This window comes from Equus asinus, chromosome 20, assembly GCF_041296235.1.
Source record: "Equus asinus isolate D_3611 breed Donkey chromosome 20, EquAss-T2T_v2, whole genome shotgun sequence".
NCBI classification, from domain to species: Eukaryota; Metazoa; Chordata; class Mammalia; order Perissodactyla; family Equidae; genus Equus; species Equus asinus.
Genome location: NC_091809.1, coordinates 33,854,253 through 33,877,506, shown reverse-complemented (window position 1 = coordinate 33,877,506; position 23,254 = coordinate 33,854,253). Strand labels below are relative to the sequence as shown.

The 23,254-nt window shown below is 41.9% G+C and overlaps 2 protein-coding genes across 12 annotated transcripts in view; both read right to left on the bottom strand.

Moving 5' to 3' along the window:
• The window catches only part of NFRKB (nuclear factor related to kappaB binding protein), a 40,426-nt gene extending 22,020 nt beyond the window's left edge, over positions 1–18,406 (bottom strand). For 3 of the 10 annotated variants that reach the window (XM_044751691.2, XM_070489923.1, XM_070489918.1), the window contains exons 1-9: positions 18,252–18,406; positions 15,801–15,956; positions 12,509–12,710; positions 3,840–3,967; positions 2,959–3,133; positions 2,306–2,443; positions 1,592–1,665; positions 630–714; positions 81–258 (exon numbers count right to left, since the gene is read on the bottom strand). In XM_044751691.2, the coding sequence (XP_044607626.1) occupies positions 81–258; positions 630–714; positions 1,592–1,665; positions 2,306–2,443; positions 2,959–3,133; positions 3,840–3,967; positions 12,509–12,710; positions 15,801–15,935 (1,115 nt within the window). In that variant the 5' untranslated portion in view covers positions 15,936–15,956; positions 18,252–18,406. Of the gene's footprint in view, positions 1–80; positions 259–629; positions 715–1,591; positions 1,666–2,305; positions 2,444–2,958; positions 3,134–3,839; positions 3,968–12,508; positions 12,711–15,800; positions 15,957–17,112; positions 17,197–18,251 lie in introns of all 10 variants that reach the window. The other 7 variants (XM_070489919.1, XM_070489924.1, XM_070489920.1 and 4 more) reach the window with 5 other exon arrangements.
• A 2,953-nt stretch (positions 18,407–21,359) lies between these two features.
• The window catches only part of PRDM10 (PR/SET domain 10), an 88,562-nt gene continuing 86,667 nt past the window's right edge, over positions 21,360–23,254 (bottom strand). For both annotated transcript variants that reach the window (XM_014858514.3, XM_070489917.1), the window contains exon 22: positions 21,360–22,359. In XM_014858514.3, coding sequence (XP_014714000.1) covers positions 22,159–22,359 — 201 coding nt within the window. In that variant the 3' untranslated portion in view covers positions 21,360–22,158. The remainder of the gene's footprint in view (positions 22,360–23,254) is intronic.

The following is a 23,254-nucleotide window of genomic DNA, read 5'->3' as shown; positions in this document are numbered from 1 at the left end:
AAGTTCAATAAAGGACCGCTGCACACTTCCCCGGGCAGGACCCCTGGGACCCCTTGAGACGTAGTCTGTGGCTCACTCACTCCTCCTTAATGGCAGGTGCTGCCAGTGGAGACGGAGCCCGGGAGAGAGGCGGGGCCCCCTCAGTGCTGCTCATGGGCTCAGCCAAATCCTCCTCTGACTTGATCATTTTTATTTTCTTCTTCTTCTTTTCCTCTTTTTCCTTAACCTTTTTTTTAAGGACAGCCAAGTCATATAGAGCTGGGAAGGAAAAGCAAGACAGGTCATAGAAATGCATTTTCTCCACCAGGAAGTGAGGGGTCTTATCTGCATATTATTTTCCCAAGGCCCACCAGTAAAAGAAAGATCTCAGTAATCGGACATTTTGTTTGGTTGTTTTTTTACCAAACCCAATGAGTGATTTACAGGTTAATTTTAACTTATTAAAGAGCCAATGATCTGTTGTACTGATTTTATGCTCATTTCCACCTATAAATCCATAAGACACAACAAAACAAAGGTTTTCAGCAAGAACGAAGCTGTGGTTTCGTTTATTTTTGCAACATGTAGACTGGCTCATGTAATTTAACACCATGGTCAAACAATGGCTACCTAAAAAGGATGGCATTTACCTGCTAGAGAGCCCTTCCTGCCAGCATTTACTCGAGTCATGATGTCATTGAGAGTCAGGTCCCCTGTCAAAAGGTCCGGGTGATCCTAAGTGTGATATTCAGAGATCTGTTATGGAGGCCCCAAAAAAGGAGCCAAAACTCCTCCTGATTTTGCCAACTAACCTAACAGACACAACTAGATGTTAGGTGCATTTGCGGAAATCATGGTGAATTAAACATATACAGAGATAAAAACTACTGCTCTTCTAAAAAACTAATGTCTCTTTCGGGACACAGGAGAACTCAGTTCCCACCTTTCTACTGTATGGCATTTAAAGTTTATAAAGCTCTTGCATTCCTTATCTCATGTGCTCTTCAAACAGTCTTGTTAAATATCATGCTATTTTACAGTGTGAAAATGGGGTTCACAGATGTTAAGGGATTTGCCCAAAACCATGGTAAAGTGGAAAAGACAGAGCTGGACCCCAGTTCTGACTTCCAGTGTGGGACTCTTCTCATCTCACTACTGTGCCTTAGATGGACTGCCTTTTCTTCCCCCACTGTGCTCTCTGGCTTGGCTGCACCAGCATTACCTTGCTTCAGTGGAGTGGTGTAACAGAAACAGTAAAAAGTGGGACGAGCACAGGATCTGACTCTTGGTCCTGCCACTTACTAGCTGTAGGGCCGAAGACAAGCTCCTTAACCTCTGTGAACAGTGGTAAGTGGATATAATGAATCATATACCAGCCTTGTTGTAAAGATTAATCAGACACTATGTTAAGCATGCCTTACAAAGTCAAAGCATTTGTCTTCTTCCCAGATCTTTGATGTTAACTAGCCTCTTTGGTCACTCCTGCCCCCAAAAAATGATGGGAAAAGCAGCATAAATAAGGTAGTCATTATCTGCATCCTCCTCACAGTAGCCAATCCAGAGATGATAGACTGAAAACTGCTAATGATCACACACCACCCGCCAATCTTACTGGTTGATGTTTCCGCTTCTCATGGTGCTTCTTTAACATAATCTTCAGGTCACTTTCCCCCAGTTCTATTTTATCTGAGAGAAAATGAACCAAACCACATGGACTAGGTCATTCACTAACATGATGCTCAAATTTAAAATCTTTCTGATCACTTGCGATATTTGAAAGTAAGATATTTCTCTGAGTTTCCCTTCTGACTCCTGTATACTACAAGCACCAACAATCTTGAAAGAGTCACAGTATCAACTTTCAGCTTTTCTATACATTGGTCAATAGCAATGACCTCAGTTACTCAGCTGCTCCTGAAACACACTAAAGGATCTTAACATACTTCCTTGACTCCTGTTTCAATTAAAACTCTTTCTCTAATTTCATGGACATCCTAAGAAATTGCTATGGCTCTGGTTACCTCTTTTGTTCTATTACTGAACTGTCCCTTAGTACTGCTATTTTGTTTTAAGATTCTATTTTCTTTAGCGCAAAATATCAGCTGATCAGTTCCTAAGGAAAGTTTTCAAAACAAAGGAACGAAGGAAGGCCTACCTACTTGTAAATAAGTGGAATCGTACAAAAACTTCTCCAAATCTCCTAATTCTCAGGAACACTGCCTTGTTTTCCTGGCAGGTAGGAATCTAGTACCCACCTCCCTCTAAGGAGGTCTCAGGCCTACACCCTGATTTCCCAGAACGTCGACAGCATCAGCTCAGCCCTCACCTGCGGTTTTCATATCCGTGGTTGAAAGTGTGGGCACCACCCTCAGGGGCACCGCAGGGCTAGGAGAACGCGCTGGAGAGCTCGGAAGCCATGAGTTGAGATCTTCAAAAGAAAATTTTTCTTGTAAATCCAACGTGGCTGTGGACTCCAATAGGGGAGATTGGGTAAGTGGCCATTTGGGTTCAACAAGGCTAAGCCAACAACATGGAGGCCAGGGTTCCACCATTCCTTTCTGACCCTTCCCCAGACGAACTGGAGCACACTTAGGTCATTTAAACAGCTCTTCCAGGAAGAGAGACTTCAACAGAGTGATGGGGTCACACTGCAGCAGGCCAATAGTCACTACTACTCTCCTGTAGGGGGAAAAGCAGTTCTCTCAAGTGGCACAATAGGACCAGACAGGCCTACTATGGAGAGCCCTGTCGCACAGGGAATCGTCTCCCCTAAACTCAAATGCCGCTTAAACCCAGGGTAACCTAACAGGAATGTCTCAGTGCCCGAGGACCAAGGGGTTCTGAGTCCCACCATCCACCCCCCAACAGACAACTGGGATGGCTTCTTTGCTGTGAGATAAATGGCTACCACTGGCTCCAAATGAACAACAAGCCGCTGGTGTAAACACCACAGCCACCCAAGTGCCCAAAGACACTCACCCTCTTCATCAGATGACAGGGCTGTGTCACCACACTCCTCCTTCACCTCCCTCAAGACTTTCAAGTAGCGCTGCTGTGTCCGCCACTCCCGCTCCTCAGGGGTGCGGGACGGGGAAGGGCGCTTCTGCCGGAAGGGAAGGGCCGGTCCACTGCGGCGGGCCATCTCCAGCAGGTCCTGGGAAGGGATCAGATGGGCGTACACGTCACCATCCAAAGCAGCTTCTAGTACATTCTCCAAGTCTATGTTTTCTTCTCTTCATTGTTTAAAAAGCTCGATTCCCTCCCTCCAGATCACAGAGAAAGACGCACATATGTCCACATAAAAAGGGGCACTACTGATTGCTACCTGGTGAAAAATCCTGAATCTGAGTGTTGAACCACTCCACTGAGAGTGAATAGTTACTATACTTGACACCCAAAATTTCCCACACCAAAGCTTAAAGGATCCCTTAGAGCCAGAACAACTTTGCCTCAAAGAGCTACCAGGCTAGTCCAGGCCCAGGAGCCATGAAGCCTGGTGCACTACAGATCCATCAGGAGGCCTTGTGCGCTCTCACACATCAACTCCAGAGGAACCCAGTTCTCCTTAAGAACTCAGGATGGATCTGAAAGCTCTTTATCTATTTGAGTAAATGCTGAGTAAATGCTGAAGCCAAATCAATTTTAAAGAGGTTATCTTTTTTTTATGTTTTAACATCTCTGAAATCAGAGAATATCTTAAAATGGATCATAAGAAAGGATGATATAGCTCAATCTTGTCATGGTTTAATTGGTAGCATTTTTTCCTTAGTGGTATCTTTTCTATTTTGTACCTGAACCACTTCCTGAAGTCAGGAAATCTGTGAGTTCATGTTTCACATCCAGTTCCCAGCATTACTTACACTCCGGGAAGCCAGAATCTGCTTCAGCAGCCGATGGAAATACTGCTGCTGAGAGCTGAGGTATCGCTTGTACTGGGACTTGAAGCAGAGCTGCCGATACTTGACCACCTCAGGGTTAAAGTGTCCGTCTTAAAAGAACAGAGGTACAACCAAGTGTACATCAGTCAACAAAGATTTCATGCATGCTTCAAACATGGTGAACTCTGTACTAACCTGGAATACAGGGGCGAGGGATAACCTATGTCTATGTGGAGCCCACAGTCCAGTGGGAAAGACAGAAAATGAACAGGTAAACAAACAATACTCAACTCTCCAAAGTACTATAAGGAAATTAACTCGAAACAACTGTAAAGACCAAGGAGAGTTAAATCAGGAAACAGATCTCTAAAGCATGATACGTGAAATGAGGCCTAAGGCAACTGCCGCAGTTGTTCTATAGGTGATAAACAGAGGGGAAAGTTATACGGATGGTCATTGTATTATTTTTCAACTTTTCTGTATGTTTTTAAATTTTAAAAATGAAAAACTGGGAGGAAAATAAAGTAAATGGGAATTTAGAAAATAAGAAGTAAAAATACAGAAAAGGAAGAAGGAACAACATGTACCAAGATAATCCCTGAGCAAGAAAGAACTTGGCATGTTCCAAAACTTGAAGAAACATTCGTATGACTAAAGCACAGTGGGGTGTAGCTGATGAGTGGCATGACACGACCTGGGAAGGCGGGCGGAGATCAAACCGTGCAGAAACGTGTAGGTCATGGCACAGAGTTTGGATTTTCTCCTAAGTGCAACGGAAATAATTTGAAGGGTTTAAAGCAGGAGAGTGACATGGCTAGGAGCAAGAGAGAAAGAAGGAAAACTCCTACAGTGGCCCAGTCCGCAGGAGAGTGACATGGCTAGGAACAAGAGAGAAACAAGGAAAACTCCTACAGTGGCCCCATCCGACGGCTTCCTCCACACTCAGAAAAAAAGCTGAGGCCCTAAAGACAGCCTGCAAGGCCCCACATGATCTGTCCCATGCTACCTCTGGCCTCATCTTCTGCCAGTCTCCCTTCTGCTCACTCTACTCCAGCCCCACTGGCCTCCATGCTGTTTCCTAAGCAGGGCTCGCACCCTCCTTTCTCGAGGCCTTTGTACTTAAAGTTCCCTCTGCCTGCAACGCTTGCTTGCTAGGACCCAGTATTTCATGGCTTGCTCTTCCTACTTCATTTAGTGTCTGTTCAATGGCCCCTCATCAGAGAAGCCTTGCCCAACTACCACATCTAAGAGACTCTCTAGTCCCATTACCCTTCCTTGTTTTTTGTAACACTTAATACCAACAAATACCTGGTTGTTTATCATCTGTTTTTCCCTGTAAGAATGTAAGATCATACATGGCCCTTATTATATTGAGGTATAGTCCCTCCATACCCACTTTATTGAGGGTTTTTATCACACACCCACAGCTAACACCACACTCAATGGTGAAACGCTGAAAGCTTTTCCTCTAAGATCAGGATGCCCACTCCCACTCTAGCCACTCTTATTCAATGGGTGTTGGAAGTTCTAGCTACAGCAATCAGAAAACAAAAAGAAATAAAAGGCATCCAGTTGGAAAGGAAGGAGTAAAACTGTCACAATTTGCAGATGACATGATGCTATATACAGAAAACTCTAAAATCTCCACCAAAAAACTATCAGAATAAATGAATTCAGTGAAGTTGCAGGATACAAAATAAATATACAGAAATCACTTGTGTTTCTATACACTAAAACCAACTATCAGAAAAAGAAATTAAGAAAACAATCCCTTTTACAATTACAGCAAAAAGAATAAAAGACCTGGGAATAAATTTAACCAAGGAGGTGAAAGATCTGTACTGACACCTGCATGACACTGACGAGAGAAACTGAAGACGACACAAATAAACAAAAAGATACACTGTGCTCACGGACTGCAAGAATTAATACTGTTAAAATGTCCATACTAACCAAAGCAACCTACAGATTCAATGCAATCCCTATTATAATATTAATGGCATTTTTCACAGAAAACAAATAATCCTAAAATTTGCGTGGAACCACAAAAGACCCTGAATAGCCCAAAGGAATCTTGAGACAGAAGAATAAAGTTGGAAGTGTGACACTCCCTGATTTCAAACTGGACTACAAAACTAAGTAATCAAAACAGCACGTTGCTGGCACAGAAACAGACACGTGAGTCAATGGGATAGAACAGAGAGCCCAGAAATAAACTCACACATACGTGGTGAATTAATCTACAACAAAGGAGGCAAGAACACACAATGGGGAAAAGATGGTCTCGTCAATAAATCGTGTTGGGAAAACTGGACAGATACATGCAAAAGAATGAAACTGGACCACTGTCTTACACCATATACAAAAATAAACTCAAAATGGATTAAACACTTAAATGTAAGACCTGAAATTATAAACTCCTAGAAGAAAAGATAGGCAGTAAACTCTCTGACATCAGTTTTAGCATTATTTTTTTGGATACGTCTCCTTAGGCAAAGGGAACAAAAGCAAAAATAAACAAATGGAACTATATAAAACTAAAAAGCTTTTGCACAGTGAAGGAAACCATCAACAAAAAGACAATCTAACAGAATGGCAAAATATATTTGCAAACAATATCTCCAATAAAGGGTTAATATCAAAAATATATAAAAAACTCATACATCAAAAAAACAAATAATCTGATTTAAAAATGGGCAGAGGATCTAAACACACATTTTTCCAAAGAAGACATACAGATAGCCAACAGGTATATGAAAAGATTCTCAACATCACTACCCATCAGGGAAATGCAAAACCCAAATGAGATTTCACTTCACAACTGTCAGAATGGCTATTATCAAAAAGACAAGAAATCACAAGTATTGGCAAGAATGTGGAGAAAAGGGAACTCTCGTGCACAGTTGGTAGGAGCATAAATTGGCACAACCACTGTGGAAAACACTATGGAAGTTCCTCAAAAAATTAAAAATAGAACTATCACATGATCCAGTAATTTCACTTCTGGGTATTTACCCAAAGAAAATGAAAACACTAATTCAAAAAGATATATGCACCCCCATTTTCAGCAGCCAAGATATGGAATATTACTCAGCCATAAAAAAGAATGAAGTACTCCCATTTGTGACAACATGAATGGATATAGAGAGTATTATGCTAAGTGAAGTAAGTCAGACAGAGAAAGACAAATGCTGTAAGACTGCACTTATACGTAGAATCTAAAAAACAAAACAAATAAAACAAAACAGAAATGGACTCATAGATACAAAGAACAAATGAATGGTTCCCAGAGGGAAGGGGAGTGGGGGTGGAAGGGCAAAACAAGTGAAGGGGATTAAGAGGTACAAACTCCCAGTCAAAAAATAAGTCACGGGGATGTAATGCACAGCACAGGCAACACAGTCCACAGTATTATAACAACTTTGCATGATGACAGACAGTTACAGGTCTTATCAGGATGATCATCTTGGAATGTAAATAAACGTCAAATCACTATATTGTACACCTGAAACTAATACAATATTATATGTCAACTATACTTCAATTAAAAAAAAAATGGAACAGGATCATGCTATTAAAAAAAAAACGAGAGAGAGGGGCCGGCCCCGTGGCCGAATGGTTAAGTTCGGGCGCTCCACTCCGGCAGCCCTCGGAGTTTCACTGGTTTGGATCCTGGGCATGGACGTGGCACCGTTCATCAGGCCACACTGAGGTGGCATCCCACATGCCACAACTAGAAGGACCTACAACTAGAATATACAACTATGTACAGGGGGGATTTGGGGAGAAAAAGCAGAAAAAAAAAAAGATTGGCAACAGTTGTTAGCTCAGGTGCCAATCTTTAAAAAAAAATGAGCAAGAAAGAGAGACTGTAAGACCACCACCACATCTCCAGAACCTCGACGAACGTCTGGCACATATTAGCTGATTAGTAAATAGAGGTTAAATGAATGGAAGTAGAGAGACCCGAGACGTATTTTGGGTGAGAAAGATGAGACCTGCTGACAATCCAGCTACTGGGGCAAGAAGAGGAACAACGGAGAGCTCAACTGAGCATGGTCCCTAGGTCACCAGACAGGAGCAACTGGTATCACTGCCTGAGAGCAGGAGTCTAGGAGAGGTCTGTTTCTCCATATTAGATCTGAACAGGCAGGCTATGATGAGAACCGAGAGGGGAAGAGCAAGAAGCTAACCTCAGAAAGCTAAAATAAGGGTCCAAGTACAAGGGGTATCTCTTTTTTTCCCAACCACCCTAATAACAGCAAACACTTAAAACAGTACCTGACATGTAACTGCCACTATCCTTGCATATATTAACTCATTTAATCTTCACAACAACCCCATAAAGAAGGTACTACTAAATCCTCTCTGTACAGATGAAGACACTGAGGCACAGAGAAGTTAACTAACTTGCCCAAGGTCACATAGCTAATAAAAGAGGAAATCAGGTCTGGAGTCCAGCTCCAGAGTCCAAGCTTTTAACCATGGTGTTACACCACCTATTGTAGGAAAAGAGGAAATTTGACCTTCAAGAAATGAGCCAAGAGTTTAACGCTACTGATGTTGTTTGATACACAGAAACCGGACTAACAGTCGGCTTCTCTGCCTCTGTACTCCTTTGAAGTTATGTTCCTTCTGTCTTTAGTTTCCCCACTTTTTAACAGCCATTACTGTTACTACACCTCTGTCAAAATAATATTTTGGGTATACCGAATTAAAGAAAATATTAAAGTTATTAATTATTAATAAATTAAAATATATTATTAAAATTAATTTAACTGCTTTTACTATTCTTAATACGGCTACTGCAAAATTTAAAATTGAATGTGTGGTTCATGTACTCTTTCTGTTGGCCAGCACTGGGCTCGACAGCAATGAAACAGGAGAGAACGGTACTAGGTGAAGGTGGTAAGTGGGCACGGGCCAGGTCACAGAGAACCTTGTAGGCAATGAATTTTATTCCAACTGAAGGCAACTGGTAAACATTCTGAAAAGTGAAGTTTTAAGACGCTCATTCCAGTAGCGTGTGGAGGCTGCCGCTGCAGCAGCCCAGGCAACAGTCATCAGCAAAGAGATGGTGAGGGAAAGCAGATAAGTGCAGAGGGAAGAGTGGAACCTACAGGACAGGCACGGGACGGGAGCAATGAGTGCAAGAGGGGTTACAAAGGAAATGGGGCGGGGGGGGCGGGTGTCAGGGACAGGAGGACAGCCAGGACAGGGAAGAGGCCCTGAGGCAAGGGGGAAATGCTCCCGGAAGAGGAGGTGGTCACGGCATGACACGCTGCAGACGGGTCAAGAAGAGAACTAAAAAGCACCTGCTGGTTTGGACATTACATGCTCAGTGAAGAGACATGAAGCAGGAAAAGACTGGTGAGATAGAATATCGACTTTAAATTAGACAGCACTGTGTCAATGTTACATTTTATATTCAAATACAGAAAACTTCTGTTTTTCTATATTTCTGTATTTGATCATTTGTAGTTACGTAAGAGAATGTTCTTGTTGTTCAGAGATTAACGCTGAAAAATTTGCTCTGCCTGCAATAACCTCAAATGGTTCATCAAAAAGAAGGATAATAATAGTAATAATAAATACAGTAGTGATGAGAGAGCAAATGTGGCAAAATGTTAATAGCTGGTGACCCTGGTGAAGAGTATATGGGCATCCATGACAAATTCTAGTAACTTTTCTGTAGGTTTGAAATTTAAAATAAAATTGAAGGGAAAAAAAAAGTCACTAGTGGCATTAGCGAGAGCAGTCTCGTGAAGTAATAAGGGAATAGCCCCAGTGAACAGGGTGGAATGACTGAAAGAGACAGCCATGGACACCTTTCAAGAAGTCTGGAGATACAGGAAAATGACAGAGGACAGTAAAGGGGGCAGATGGTTCAAGCCTTTTCTTAGTATGAGATCCCTGAACACATCCACAGACAGACAAAGAGTCAAGTGGAGTGCATACACAGGACAGAGAGGACGGTCAACTGAGAAACAAGGTCCCAGCGGAGGTAAAGGATGAAAAGGATCAAGACCAGAGGCTAATCTTAAACAGGAGGGAAAAAACCCTTCTTCCCCTGAGACAAGTAAAGTAGGTCAGAAGGTAAATGAATCCAGTAAGCTGGGGTGAAGGCCAGAAGTGGGAAGTTGGGAGTTTATGATGGATGACCCTTTCCTTTATGAAATAGGAGGCAAGGGAGTTTGATAAGCATTCGAAACTTAAGGAAAAGGTGACTATTTCAAACAGAATCAGGAAAGATAACCAAAGGGAAAAGAATACGGAAAAGCAATTTTAGCTGAGTCAAGACTGATGACAACAGTCATGGTAATGCAATGACTTCAGCACCTAGAACTGAAATATGACACTGGTCGGAGTGAAAAATGCAGAAATTCCTGCCTTGACAGTCTTTGTATTCTTACCAGACTATCACATTGCTTTGGGGGGAAACACAGCACAGCAGACAGTGCTAACATTATATAAGATCCCTGACACAATCCCTCTAAAACCAACCATACTCTACCAGTTTACTCCATCTGAGGTCCCCAGCTTCAGTGACATAAACCTTTGCCAACCACAAAGGGGAATTTCTCTTTAAACTAATAATCCACCAAAGGAGAGAATGCTAATTTTAAATCCTTAAGACATTGTTTGAAATTATAAGCCTGTTCTCTCCAGTTTTCTGCAGCTGTCAAGCTGTCCAGTTTAACAAAACTGAAGGAGATGCGCTGTCCTTTCAGGGCCTCCCGCCAAAGCAAAGTCACCTCAGAAGGCGAGGGGAAGAGGCTTCCTCTGCTCCTCTCATAGGACAGAGAGGGAGCTGTGACTTAAGAGTGGCCCCAAACCATTTTACAATCCCCAATGTAATGACAGGTTCAGGCAAGGATCATCAATGGATGCTAAAACCACTGAGTAAAACAAAGGCTTTTGGGAAATAAGATAATCAACGGTTCCCAAGTATGATTCCACAGATTGCTTCTTCATTATGAAGGAAGAAAGGTACCCTTGCAATCAAGAGGCCTGGCAGACACCACTCAACCATGTGATCAAACACGGCATTACCACGCGCCTCCTGAGGTGACGGTGGTAAAGAAAGAACATTTTGGGGCTGGCCTGGTGGCGCAGCGGTTAAGTTTGCACGTTCCACTTTGGCAGCCTGGGATTCGCCGGTTCGGATCCCAGGTGCGGACATGGCACTTGCCTGGCAAGCCATGCTGTGGCAGGCGTCCCACATATAAAGTAGAGGAAGATGGGCACAGATGTTAGCTCAGGGCCAGTCTTCCTCAGCAAAAAGAGGAGGACTGGCAGCAAATGTTAGCTCAGGGCTAATCTTCCTCAAAAAAAAAACAAGAAAGAAAGAGAGAACATTTCCCAGATAGTATTCTTGGTAAAAATGTTTAACCCAAATCTAACCATGAGGAAACAAGAGAATTCCCCAGAAAGCAGGACATTTTACAATTCAAGTGTCCTGGGCTCTTCAAAAATGTCAGTGTTTTGAAAGACAAAGGGGAAAAAAATGGCAGAGAGCCAGGGCCAGCCCCATGGCCAGGCGGTTAAGTTAGCGCGCTCCGCTTCAGCGGCCCAGGGTTTCACTGGTTTGGATCCTGGGCGCGCACATGACACCACTTATCAGGCCATGCTGAGACGGCGCCCCAGACAGCACAACCAGAAGGACCAACAACTAGAATATACAACTACATACTGGGGGGCTTTGGGGAGGAGAATAAGAAGAAGAAAAAAAAGAAGACTGGCAACAGATGTTAGCTCAGGTACCAATCTTTAAAAAAAAATAACCAAAAGGCAGAGAGGCCTAGATTCAAGGAGCTAAGAAACATGAGATCCAAACACAATGCGTGAACCTTGAATGGATCCTGGATTTCAAAGATAACTACAAAGGACATTTTGGGAACAACTGAGAAAATCTGAATATGGGATATTTTATATTATTTGCTCAATGTAAAATTTCTTGGATGTGATTATGTGGGAGAAAATTTTTATTAAGAGATACATACATGGTGAAATGCTTGGCAGTGAAGTGTCATGTTTTCTGAGAAAAAAGTCTGTGTGTATTTTTTGTGTATATTTTTCTGTTTATGTATGTATATGACACACATATACATACACACATACATACATGTGATAAAGCAAATGGCAAGCTGTTTTAAAATTTTTAAAGATTACTCATAAAGGATGCTAGTAACATTTTATTTCTTGATCTGGATGGCAGTTACACGGTTAAGTTCACATTATAATAAATCACTGAGCAATACATTTATGATTTACATATTTTCTATGTAAGTCAAAAAATTTAAAGGGCCAGCCCTGTGGGTAAAGTTCCACACACTCTGCTTGAGCAGCCTGGGTTCACAGGTTCATATCTCAGGTGCAGACCTACACCACTCATCAGCCATGCTGTGGCAGAGACCCACACGCAAAGTAGAGGAAGACTGGCACATATGTTAGCTTAGGGCAAATTTTCCTCAGCAAAAAAAAAATTATTAAAAAAAAGAATGGTCTAGGCAGCAAAATGTTGCATAAAACCACTCTCTGCTGAGTCAGTATCGGTACATGAAAATAAGTAGAATAAAACAAAGAAAGTATTCACATAAATGTGTTGCCACCCTTCAGTGCTCTCAGAAAGAGAACGCTGAGCCACGCACCTCGGAAAAGCTTCTGGGCGATGTGAAGAGGGTTCCCGAAGCGGAAGTTCTCCCCACTGAACAGCGCCAGGATGAGCTGACTTTGCTGCTCAATACTGTCTTCAGGAAAGTGAGGCAGAAACCGCTGGAGGTGTTCACGCTGAGAGTCACTCAATACTTCCCGCCATGTGGAGAGGCTGACTACATCAAAGAATATCTCGGGCTAGGAGAATTAGGAAAAGCAGGAGAAGAGCAAACAAGAGAAAATAAGTTTTTAAGTTTTTTGTGTGTGAGTGGTAAAATATCCATAACATAAAATTTACCACTTTACCCATTTTTAAGTGTACAGTTCAGTGGCATTAAGTACATTCACATTGTTGTGCAACCACCACTATCATCCAATTCTAAGTTTTTTAAACAAACCTAAAATTTCACTGATCTTTACTCAATTTTCAAGACGAGTGAAGACTATATACAAACCACTATCTTACACCCGACAGTAAATAACCATCTAGAGGAAAACGATCTCAGGAGAGAGGATCGCATTTGGAAACCGTTTCTGCCCACAAAGGACATTATGGTGGACATCTGAATTCAGCTTGAAATAAGTGGCAGAAGAAAGTTAACACGAGAGGAGAGAAGCTGTGAGAGTGAGAAGCAGCAGGACAGAGCTCATTTCAACTCAACAACTACAAACTGGACAGCTTCTCTACGCTAGGTACTAAGCTAGACTGGTATAGAAATTATCCAGAGGGGGACAACTAAACAAGCAACTGAAGAAGTTTACGTATGAGCACAAAGGAGAAGCCCACGTCCCAGACGTAAGGTTTCAGAGAATGCCTATCAGAGAAAGGGACATTTAAGACATAAGGGGATAAGGAAAGCAAAAAAGATGTTGAGGTAGGAGGGTTAAAAATCCACAGAGCAAAATCATAAAAACAAAAGAAAAATTAAAAAAAGAAAAGGACAGCAGTTACCTGTGGGGGGAATGGAGAGGGATGAGATGGGGAGGGGTACACGGCGGGGAAGGGAGTGAGTGGTATTCGTAGCAATCCATTTCTTAACCTAAGTGGTGGCCACGTGGGTGTTTTATTACTGCTTAAATTGCATATATATGCATTTTATATACTGTTCTTATATGTGATACATTTCACTTTTTTTAATTAAAAAAAATGTGCAGGCAATGTTTGGCTAGCACAAGGACAGGGAGGGAGAGAGGAAGCAGTAGACAGTAGAGAGAGGAGCAAGAAACCTAAACATGTTAAGAACTTGTGACTTTATCCTAAGGACAATGGAGAGCCAACTAAAGGGTTTACACAGGAGACAACCCAGAAATCCAACCACCTATTAAGCATCTCTGCATGCATGTACCAAAGCACCTCAGGCTCACCGTCCAAGATTTTCCCCTGCAAAACCTGTTCTTGCACACCACTTTATTCCTAACATCTCAGTGTCTGGCATAAAGTAGCTACTCAATAAACAAGCGTCTGCTGACATACAGAGATTTACTTGAAAGGGTATGCAAAGAAAACATGGACAGGAAGGCTATAAAGTCATGCATCACTTAACAACAGGGATACATCCTGAGAAACGTGTCGTCAGGCAATTTCACTGTTGTGCGAACATCGCAGAGGGCACTTACACAAACCTAGATGGTATAGCCTACTACACACCTAGGCTGTACTGTGTACCTTATTGCTCTTAGGCTGCAAACCCGTACAGCATGTACTGTACTGAATGCTTTAGGCTGACTGTAACACAACGGTATTTGTGTATCTAAACGTATCTAAACAGAGATACAGAAAAAATACAGCATAAAAGATAAAAAATGGTACACTTGTACATGGAACTCACCGTGAATGGAACTCGCAGGAGTGAAAGCGGCTCTGGGTGAGTCGGCGAGTGAGTGGTGAGAGAATGTGAAGGCCTAGGACATTACACTACTGTAGACTTCATAAACACCGTGTATTTAGGCGACAATAAATTTGTAAAAAATATTTTTCTTTCTTTAATAATAAGTAAACCGTACCTTACCGTAATTTTTTTACTTTATAAACTTTTTAATTTTTCAGCTTTTTGACTTTTGTAATAACACTTAGCTTAAAACATAAACACACCGCACGGCTGTACAAAAATATCTTCTTTCTTTATATCCTTACTGTATAAGCTTTTTTCTATTTTTAAAAGTTTGGGGTTTTTTGACTTCTTAAACTTCTTTGTTAAAAACTAAGACACACACACCCTAGCCTGGGCCTACACAGCATCAGGATCATCAGTATCTCTGTCTTCTCCTCCACAGCCTGTCCCACTGGAAGGTGTGCAGGGGCAATCACACACTGGAGCCGGCCTCACCTATGACTGGCAGCACAGTAGGTGTGTTTACACCAGCATCACCACAAACACGGGAACGCACTGCGTTATGTGGTCATGACGTCACTAGGCAATAGGAATTTTCCAGCTCCATTATAATCTTACGGGACCACCATCGTCTATGCGGCCCATAGCTGAGCGACATGTTGTCACGTGGCACCTGACTGTAAACCAACTTCAGTATTGTTACTTCAGGTGGGAGAGGGAATAAGATAAGGGCAAATTGCTGCCTTTACCTACAACGCGTGGCATAATATGAAAGAAAAATGTAAACCAAATATAACTAACTGAGATTACCTCGTAAAAGCAGATCATACACAGATGTTTGCTATATGATATTCTACACCTGTCTAGATGTTTGAAATATGACAAAATAAACATGATAAATACATGTCTAAGCATACCTAGTGCCTTGCACATAATAAGCACTTAATAAATGGCGGCCACCTTAATGATGATGATGATTACCCCGCCTGCCTGTGAAAGTGGTCGTAAGCACACTGATATCTTATCCCAGAGCCTGTCCTATTAATAGACTAGAGGGTTACCTCATGGACAGACAATGCATTTGGGTTTTGCTTCATGATTCACAAGAGAGGTAACTATTTTAACATAAACACATACATAATTCTGCTCTTAAAATATAAACTTGTTAATTGTTTAAACTTGTTCAAAACAGGGTTTCTATCATATTATCAAGTTATTTTGACATGTTATTAAACATGCAGAATGTCACTTATAATTTCTTCCTTAATCAGAACATTAAACAGACTTCACAGTTATAAAAAAAAAAGAAGACAGCGATCACTCTGGCTGCAATGTAGAAAATGAAACAGAAGGGAACACAAAAGACTGAAAACTTGCACACTGTGCAAAAGGTTTAGAATAGTGGCTATGGGGAACCTGAGAGAAAGGAAACGATGGTGATGAGATTACTACTTACATCCTCCAGAAGGTCCTCGGGCAGACTAACCCTGGTGCCCCCCAGGAGGCAGTCCTCCATAATACGTGTGCCATGGCCATCTCCACATGGACCCAGTTCCAGGGGATCCGTCAGCATATGGTCCAAGGAATCCATTGCTTATATTCCACAGGTAATCTGGACAAATATATGCAGTCAGACCTCAAGAAGGCAGAAATCGCAGGGATCTGATTGACACTAATGCTCCTTCACAAAATATTCTGGCCCAGAAAATATTCAGTCTCAAATCCATTTTTCTACCTTATCCTTACATCCTTATTACAGCTAAACAGCTCTTCTCCTTCCCTTCCAACCACTGCATCCCATTTGAATTTTCAAATCTTATCTAGTAGATTTCTTATTACTCAGAATGCTTCTACAGTAACTCTCAAATTTATAGAATTTCTTATACCTTCATTATACACAAGCGAAATGAGACCCAGATTAAATGACAAACAGATCAGAGACCATAATTTAGACTTCTCAGGCCAATAATCTCTCCAACATAATTTCTTTAACAATTGACTTTTTTTTTTCTTTAGCAATTCTTTGTTGTTCTTTCACACAGACAAAAAAAAAAATTCAGTGAAAATCCACACAGGCCAGTAAAGCTCAGAGAGTAACAATAAGTTATTTAATGGGGGCCTATCAAGTGCCAGGCCTTTCATATACCTCATTTAACTCTTACAACTGTGCAAGATGGGGTTATTATATCTATTCTACAGATATTAAAACGGAGGATCAAAGTAGATGAGCAACTTGCCCAACCCCAGAGGTAGGACTGAAACTCAGGTCTGCCCATTGCAAGCTCATATTCTCAACACTATACACACAATACCTCCTATATAAACTCTCAACTCAAATTATGGAAAGGGAGCATCTTAATACGACTTTATTAGTCCACACAAACTCCAGAGGCTCCAAGCACCTGACCACGACAGCCAGTAAAGTCAGCAGCCAATCTGCCTTTTGCTGGTCCATCTGACATTAATAAATATGGAAATGTAATGCTATTTTTCTCCTTCCTGTAATAACTGAACACTGCTGGCCACCTTTAGAGAAGTACATACTAGAACATTTTCAGAGAGCATCTCATAAGGCTGACGGCTGGAATGAGGTGTAACGGTAAGGCCACAGGAGTGAACAAAGCTAACAGGACCACACGGAGACTGAACTCAACTCACTCTACAAACATCTGCTAAGTCCATTCTCTCTCTCCTATTCCTACCAAATGGGCTAACAGTCCAAACATCAACCTTCTAGCCTAACCTTAGCAACCTCAGGTAAATCTTACCTCACCAGGTATCAATTTCCTTATCTATAAAATGAAGGGTAGTTGGACCAGGTCCTCTCTACTGTTATTCCCAATCCTGGAATCCTGCAATGAATAATTTCCAGATGGATGGCAGTTCACACGACTTAACATAGTCATATAATGTAGTACTAAACAACTTATTCCAAAACTCTCACATGATAAAGAGCAGACCTATAATACTACTACTAAAATAAGTACCTTCCCACAAATTATTTCAAGTTATCTTGAAGAGATTTCAGATCTATGTAAAGATACTACAGAAAGATTAGTGTCAGACAAAGCAGCTGCGACGTCCCCAAGCAACTGTGCCCCAACACCTTTCAGCATACGGTGAATTACAACATCCTGAACATTCTTGGCACCTAAATAACTGAAGCGGGTGAGAAAGCACAGGGCATATGCGTTCAACAAAACTTTAAAATAGCAAAAGAAGATATGTAGAAGCAACCCGAAGCTTAGAATAAAGTCCTCTTAACAGGATTGACATAGAACAGGTTAACAGCTGCAGAGCCAGTGTTCTACCTGACTCTTAGGAGGATCACCTCTATGTCACAACTCGCTCACAAGTTTCTTCAATTACGGTGGATGTGTAGCTAAATTTAATCTATTCGAGTGGCAACCTTTGCCCTGCTACTATTCTGAATAAGGATCTCAAAATACAAAAAGCAAGCAGCTGCCAGAGGCTTGCAACCCCGGAAGCCAAGTTTCTAAGTCTGTGGCGTCCTGGACGTCTTTCCTAGACAAGTAAGACCTCTCCCGAAGGCCTTTCTTCTGTACCTGGACTAACGCTCCCTCCTGGACCCTTCCCAATGCAGAAGCTAAACCCTTGGCTCCTTCCGGAGCAACCACTGGCTCCAAATCCGTCACCTCGGCTGCAAACCCCTCCCCAGTCAACCTCGCCCAAGCCCACGGCCCAGCTCCCGCCCCTCTAAACTGCACCGGGGCGCCACGCCCCGCCCCCACATCTTGCCTAACCCTAACCCCCACCCACCCGGGCTGCCCGGCTCCGAAGACACCCGCTCCCCTGCCCCATGCGCAGAGAAGCAACGACCCTCGGAGACCCAGCCGCTCCCTCCCTCCACTCTGTGGCAACACTTTAACCCTTTCGCCGCCCCAACCTGAGCCACTGGCGCGAGTCTCCCAACCAGCTGCTATCCTCGGCCCGCCGGCTCCGGCACGCGCTCGCTCCCGCAAGGCGTCTCGGTGCGTGCACGCTCCGGCCTAAGGGCGGCGGAAGAGGCGGGGCTGCGCGGGGCGGGGCCTGGAGCGTGCCGGGGGCGGAGCTGCGCGGGGGGGGGGGGGGAGAGGGGGGCTGCGCGGGGCGGGGCTGCGCGGGGCGGGGCTGCGCGGGGCGTGCTGGGGGCGGGCTTCGGGGCGGGGCTTCGGGGCGGGGCTTCGGGGGCGGGGCTTGGGGCGGCGGGAGCCTGCACGGCAGGACCTTGGGACGCCGTGTTCACTTGGCTTCTTGGTCTCACCTGGTTTAGGAACTTCCGCAAGGCGGAGACGGTGTCAGTAGTCTTTGCCTGGCCAAGAATTGAGGCTCCAGAGCCCAGGAGTAAGTGAATGCAGTTTATTAGCTAGTCTGCAGAGAGCATACCCTGTGCTAAGCACTTTGTATCCACTGTCTTTGTACTACAGCTGTGTGCGCCATGCACTGTTAGCTCCCATTCTACAGTTTGGGAAACCGCGGTTTTTCGAGTTTCAGTGAGGAGAACGCGGGCCCGAGCCTCTGCGCCCGGCGTGTCCCCATTTCTCCCTCCCGTCCCCGGGCCCTCGACGTCCGGGAAGTACACACATAGAAGCAATACATTTTAAATGAAACTCGTTAACGTTCCTCTTGTTAAGAATCTAGGTCCCTTTCTCCTTTCCGGGTTTTATTTAGAACGGCTTCAGACTACCTGTTTCACCGCTACTCCCACAGGTCGGGCAGAGAGCATCCTCAGTTCTCTCAACTGGACGGAAATAAGTCAGAGAAGCTGGCGGGCCAAACTAAAGTTCCTCCCTTGTTGAAAAATGGTGGTTCCAAATAAGGCCCAATCTCCGCTCCCCCGCTCGGTGCACGCCTGCCCTCAGCTCCTGTTAGCAGGTTGGGACATCCTTGAATTAGAAACCAACAAGGAAAAGGGCAGGGGACCTTACGTTGGGTTTCTGACCAGACCAGAGTGAACCAAAGAGTCAAAGCGCTGTTGTAATATTAAAAAAAAAAAAAAAAAAAAAATTAACGATCTCAGTACTCTTGCAGCTTCACACACACTAACAAGGAAGATGTTTATTAAAAAAAATATTTATTAATTTTTACACCTGCTGAGTAGCACAACACTATTAACACTATAACTCACTGAATGTACAATAAATGTTCACATTTAAATAACAGGATAGGGTAACATTTTCAACCTGTGGGTCATCTTTAGCATCTCATGAAGTGCTTTTTAGCCCTAGACATCTTAAGAGTTTTTTGAAAGGATAATTCCAAATCAGAAAATAATTCAAGATCAAAACAATAGGTTTTTCCAGAATAACAGGAATCTTACATGATGAAATATCTATTTATGTGGGCACAAATTAAACAATAAAAATGTAAAATCTATATGTAACCTACTCCAGAATTTTCAAATGCACTGATCGAAGTCTACAGTGCCAATGTGTCTTAAGAGAGACCACAATATAAACATTAGCTACACACATTTTTTCCGAATTGGGTCTTCAGATGGCTTATAATCTGACATCTTTTTGAATCCAAGGCCTTTTGAAAATCTGTTACCTTGGAATGAATGTGCAGGATACCTGATCTTAACACAGTGTTGTTTGGCTTGACCGCCACCTGCATCTCTGGTGAATAATAGACAAATTAGTTTTACTTATTCCACATAAGGACAAATAAAAAAAAACTTAGATGGGAAAAAGACAAAGAGGTCCTTCCACAATATTTTGTTCTGTGTATTTTAAAACTTGAAATAACTGGCATAAAATGAACATTCCACTCAGTGATAATAAGTTATTCCTGAGGGGAGGGGGAGTACCTTGTTGGTTCAAATTAAAAAGGACAAAATAGGGCCAAATTTAAGGTATAAAAATTAAACTGGACCTTTAGGAAAGTCTAATATTCTTCACCTAGCAAGTCTTTGTAGACTGGACACTAGGATATTTACAGTCATTACATTATGGGACTTTAGGACCCAGAGTCAGTGACTCAGGGTCAATGTTTTCTATTAAAAATACTGACGTTACCTCTTCGTTACCAAAGACAGAGTCCATTTTCAGTTTCTACACATTTACCAAGTAACTTTCTCAAGTTCTTTTAGTGTCCAAATTTTCAAGGATAACTAAATGAATGAGGTCTCAAAAATAAAGTGCAAAATCTACATATTAGTAAAGTTATTTCAACAGAATTGTTTACTTTTCAGAAAGATATCTTTACCATAGAGAAGCGACTATACTTCTTAATTTATAGAACCAGTTTTTACCCAGAAATGTAAATAAAATAAATTAGTTAACTTCATTTGAAACTGAAGTTAGGTCTTTCTGTTCTGGAGTGATAAATTCTACCATGCAATAATTACTCTAAAAATGTGTTAGCACGTCACAAAAAGTTGTTAAAATACATACTGATTTCTGTAATGTTTTATGTGTACAACTGGAATGCACAGTAAAAAGAAAGGAAATATTTTTCCCCATTGAATTCATAAGCTAACAAGACTCTAAACAGGAACACACACTTCAGGAAAACTATCATTGAGGCAGATGTTTTCTCCTCTCTCAACTAACAGTGTAATATTCTTAAATATGGATTTCTTCCAGACTCCTTGTAATTACCTTAACATATTATAAATGGTCCCCACATTTTTATTTTTCCCCTAAGTGTAAAGTTGGTCATCTTACCAAAAGGTCCAGATGAGTTGCATTATGTTTAAGTTAAAAATATTAAGAAATAAAGAAGGCCACCTTTTCATCCAACCTTAAAGAATGTTCATTTTAGGACAGTATTAGAAGTACTAAAATACACTGAATGCTGTGAGCAAGAGTTGAATGTACACCTGGTAAGAGCAAGGAATTCATCCTTTACCAATGAATGATAAATGGCCCCTGCAAGGCAAGACAAGGTTTCAGTGCTTTTAACTTTACATATATATATATATATATATATATATATATATATATATATATATAATTGCTTTAGTGATTTTTATTGGTACCAATATCTCCTTAATATAACCCCAACCAGAGAAGAGGAGGCAATGCTTTAATGTAGGAGTTTAAATTCTGCTGACATCAAGCAACCTTTTCTCTTACTGAGGAGTCCAGCGTTGTGGAGTAGTAAAGTCAGATCTGTCAGAACATGAGGTTCTAGCCTAATCCGCTGATGGCTAGCATCTATGGAAAGCACTACCAATAGCCCAACAACAGATTTCCAAAAAAGGTGATTTTTTTTTTAAATCAGCAATAAGAAAAATTTAGATGACAGCTGTTCTTTCAGAACATCACTGTCAAACCTTTGTTTCATCATTGTTATTTTCATATTCAATAGGCTCCCTTTGTTAAATTACTGAAAACACAAACTCACAAGATGAAGCAGTTCTGATCTAAACATGCCCATAAAATGCCTCGTCTCCTTTGGTGCCATGGCTTGGAATTAAGAAGTCTAGTGGCCGTGGACTTGGCACATCCTTTCTCCACCTTTGGTACAAACACAAAACACCACATAATATTTCCACAAAGGAAAAGTAAGGCTTAACAATGTGTTAAAAAACCAACTCAAGAGCAAGGCAAATTTTCTCCATCTTGAAATCTACTTTCCCCTGGAAGACCTCCACTCTGTGGCAGAAACTCCTAAGGTCTGAAGAGTCAGTTTGGTAAATATGACCTTGATAAAATAAGTCCCAGTGTATGTATGAGTGTCAAAACTGTGGTTTCCAAACTCTTGATGAAGGATAAATCTTAAAAAGAGTTCTAATTGTCAGAAGCTTTTGGACGTATGAATGAGAAAACACATGATGTGACTGCTCCATTCTAGCTCAAGGACAGAAGTTAAGGTTTAGTGATATGCACTTCACTGCTTCCGTTCCCGTTGGTGGTGGTTGTAATGATGTACTGTGTGGGCTGCTGTTGGCTGGTGGTCTGGGGGTCCAAGTCACTGTGTGCAGTTGTCTGAACCTGGACTCCCCCGGAGAGAGCAGAAGCTTGCTTTTCCTCCAATTCTGGTTGACTTTCTGATAACACATAATGACCCTAGAGCAGAAAAAGGATCTTTAGAAGTCTGAGGTGGGGGTTCTTGGGGTGAGGGGGAAGGAATATGCAAAGAAATGTTACCAGGGGACACCAAAAAAGGCACCTATGGGAGATGCTTTACCTATGTCCTTCAGAGAGGATGGATCAATCACAATAATAAGACTACAGAGGTAATTTAAGGGAGCACCTTAGTTCTACCAAATGATAAGAGTAAAGAACTTTAGGTATAGAAATTTGCGTCATGATGGTAATTTACGTAGGAAAGGAAACATGTACTATTGCACTGCTCTTAAGAATTTAGAAATTCATAAAATAACATTGCCATCTGTCAATTAATGTTTAAGATTAATATAAAATGGATCAAAGAAGAGATCTTTGAAGTCTCCTTAAGGAAGCAGAATGGCCCCCAAGAAAGGCAGTCAAAATCAGTGGTTCCCAGACTTCAGAATTTCAAAGACCAGCAAAATTAAAAGTAATCATAAATGATCCCAAATTTTATTTTGTCAAGTAAAGTCATTTTTAAAATGCTACTGTCAAATGAGAGACTTTTTTTTTTATTAATGTTATGATAGATTACAACCTTGTGAGATTTCAGTTGTACATTTTTGTTAGTCATGTTGTGCGTACACCACTTCCCCCTTTGTGCCCTCCCCCCACCCCCCCTTTTCCCTGGTAACCATCGATCTGATCTCCTTATCAATATACTAACTTCCACCTATGAGTGGAGTCATATAGAGTTCGTCTTTCTCAAATGAGAGACATTTTAACACTCAAAAGCCTAGGAAGAGCACAACCTTAGAATAAATCCCTTACACAGAATAAATTTAGCTTTATGAAAACATACATTGTCCTATTTTTCCTCATTTTGCCTCTGATTGTGAAAACTTCTTCACAG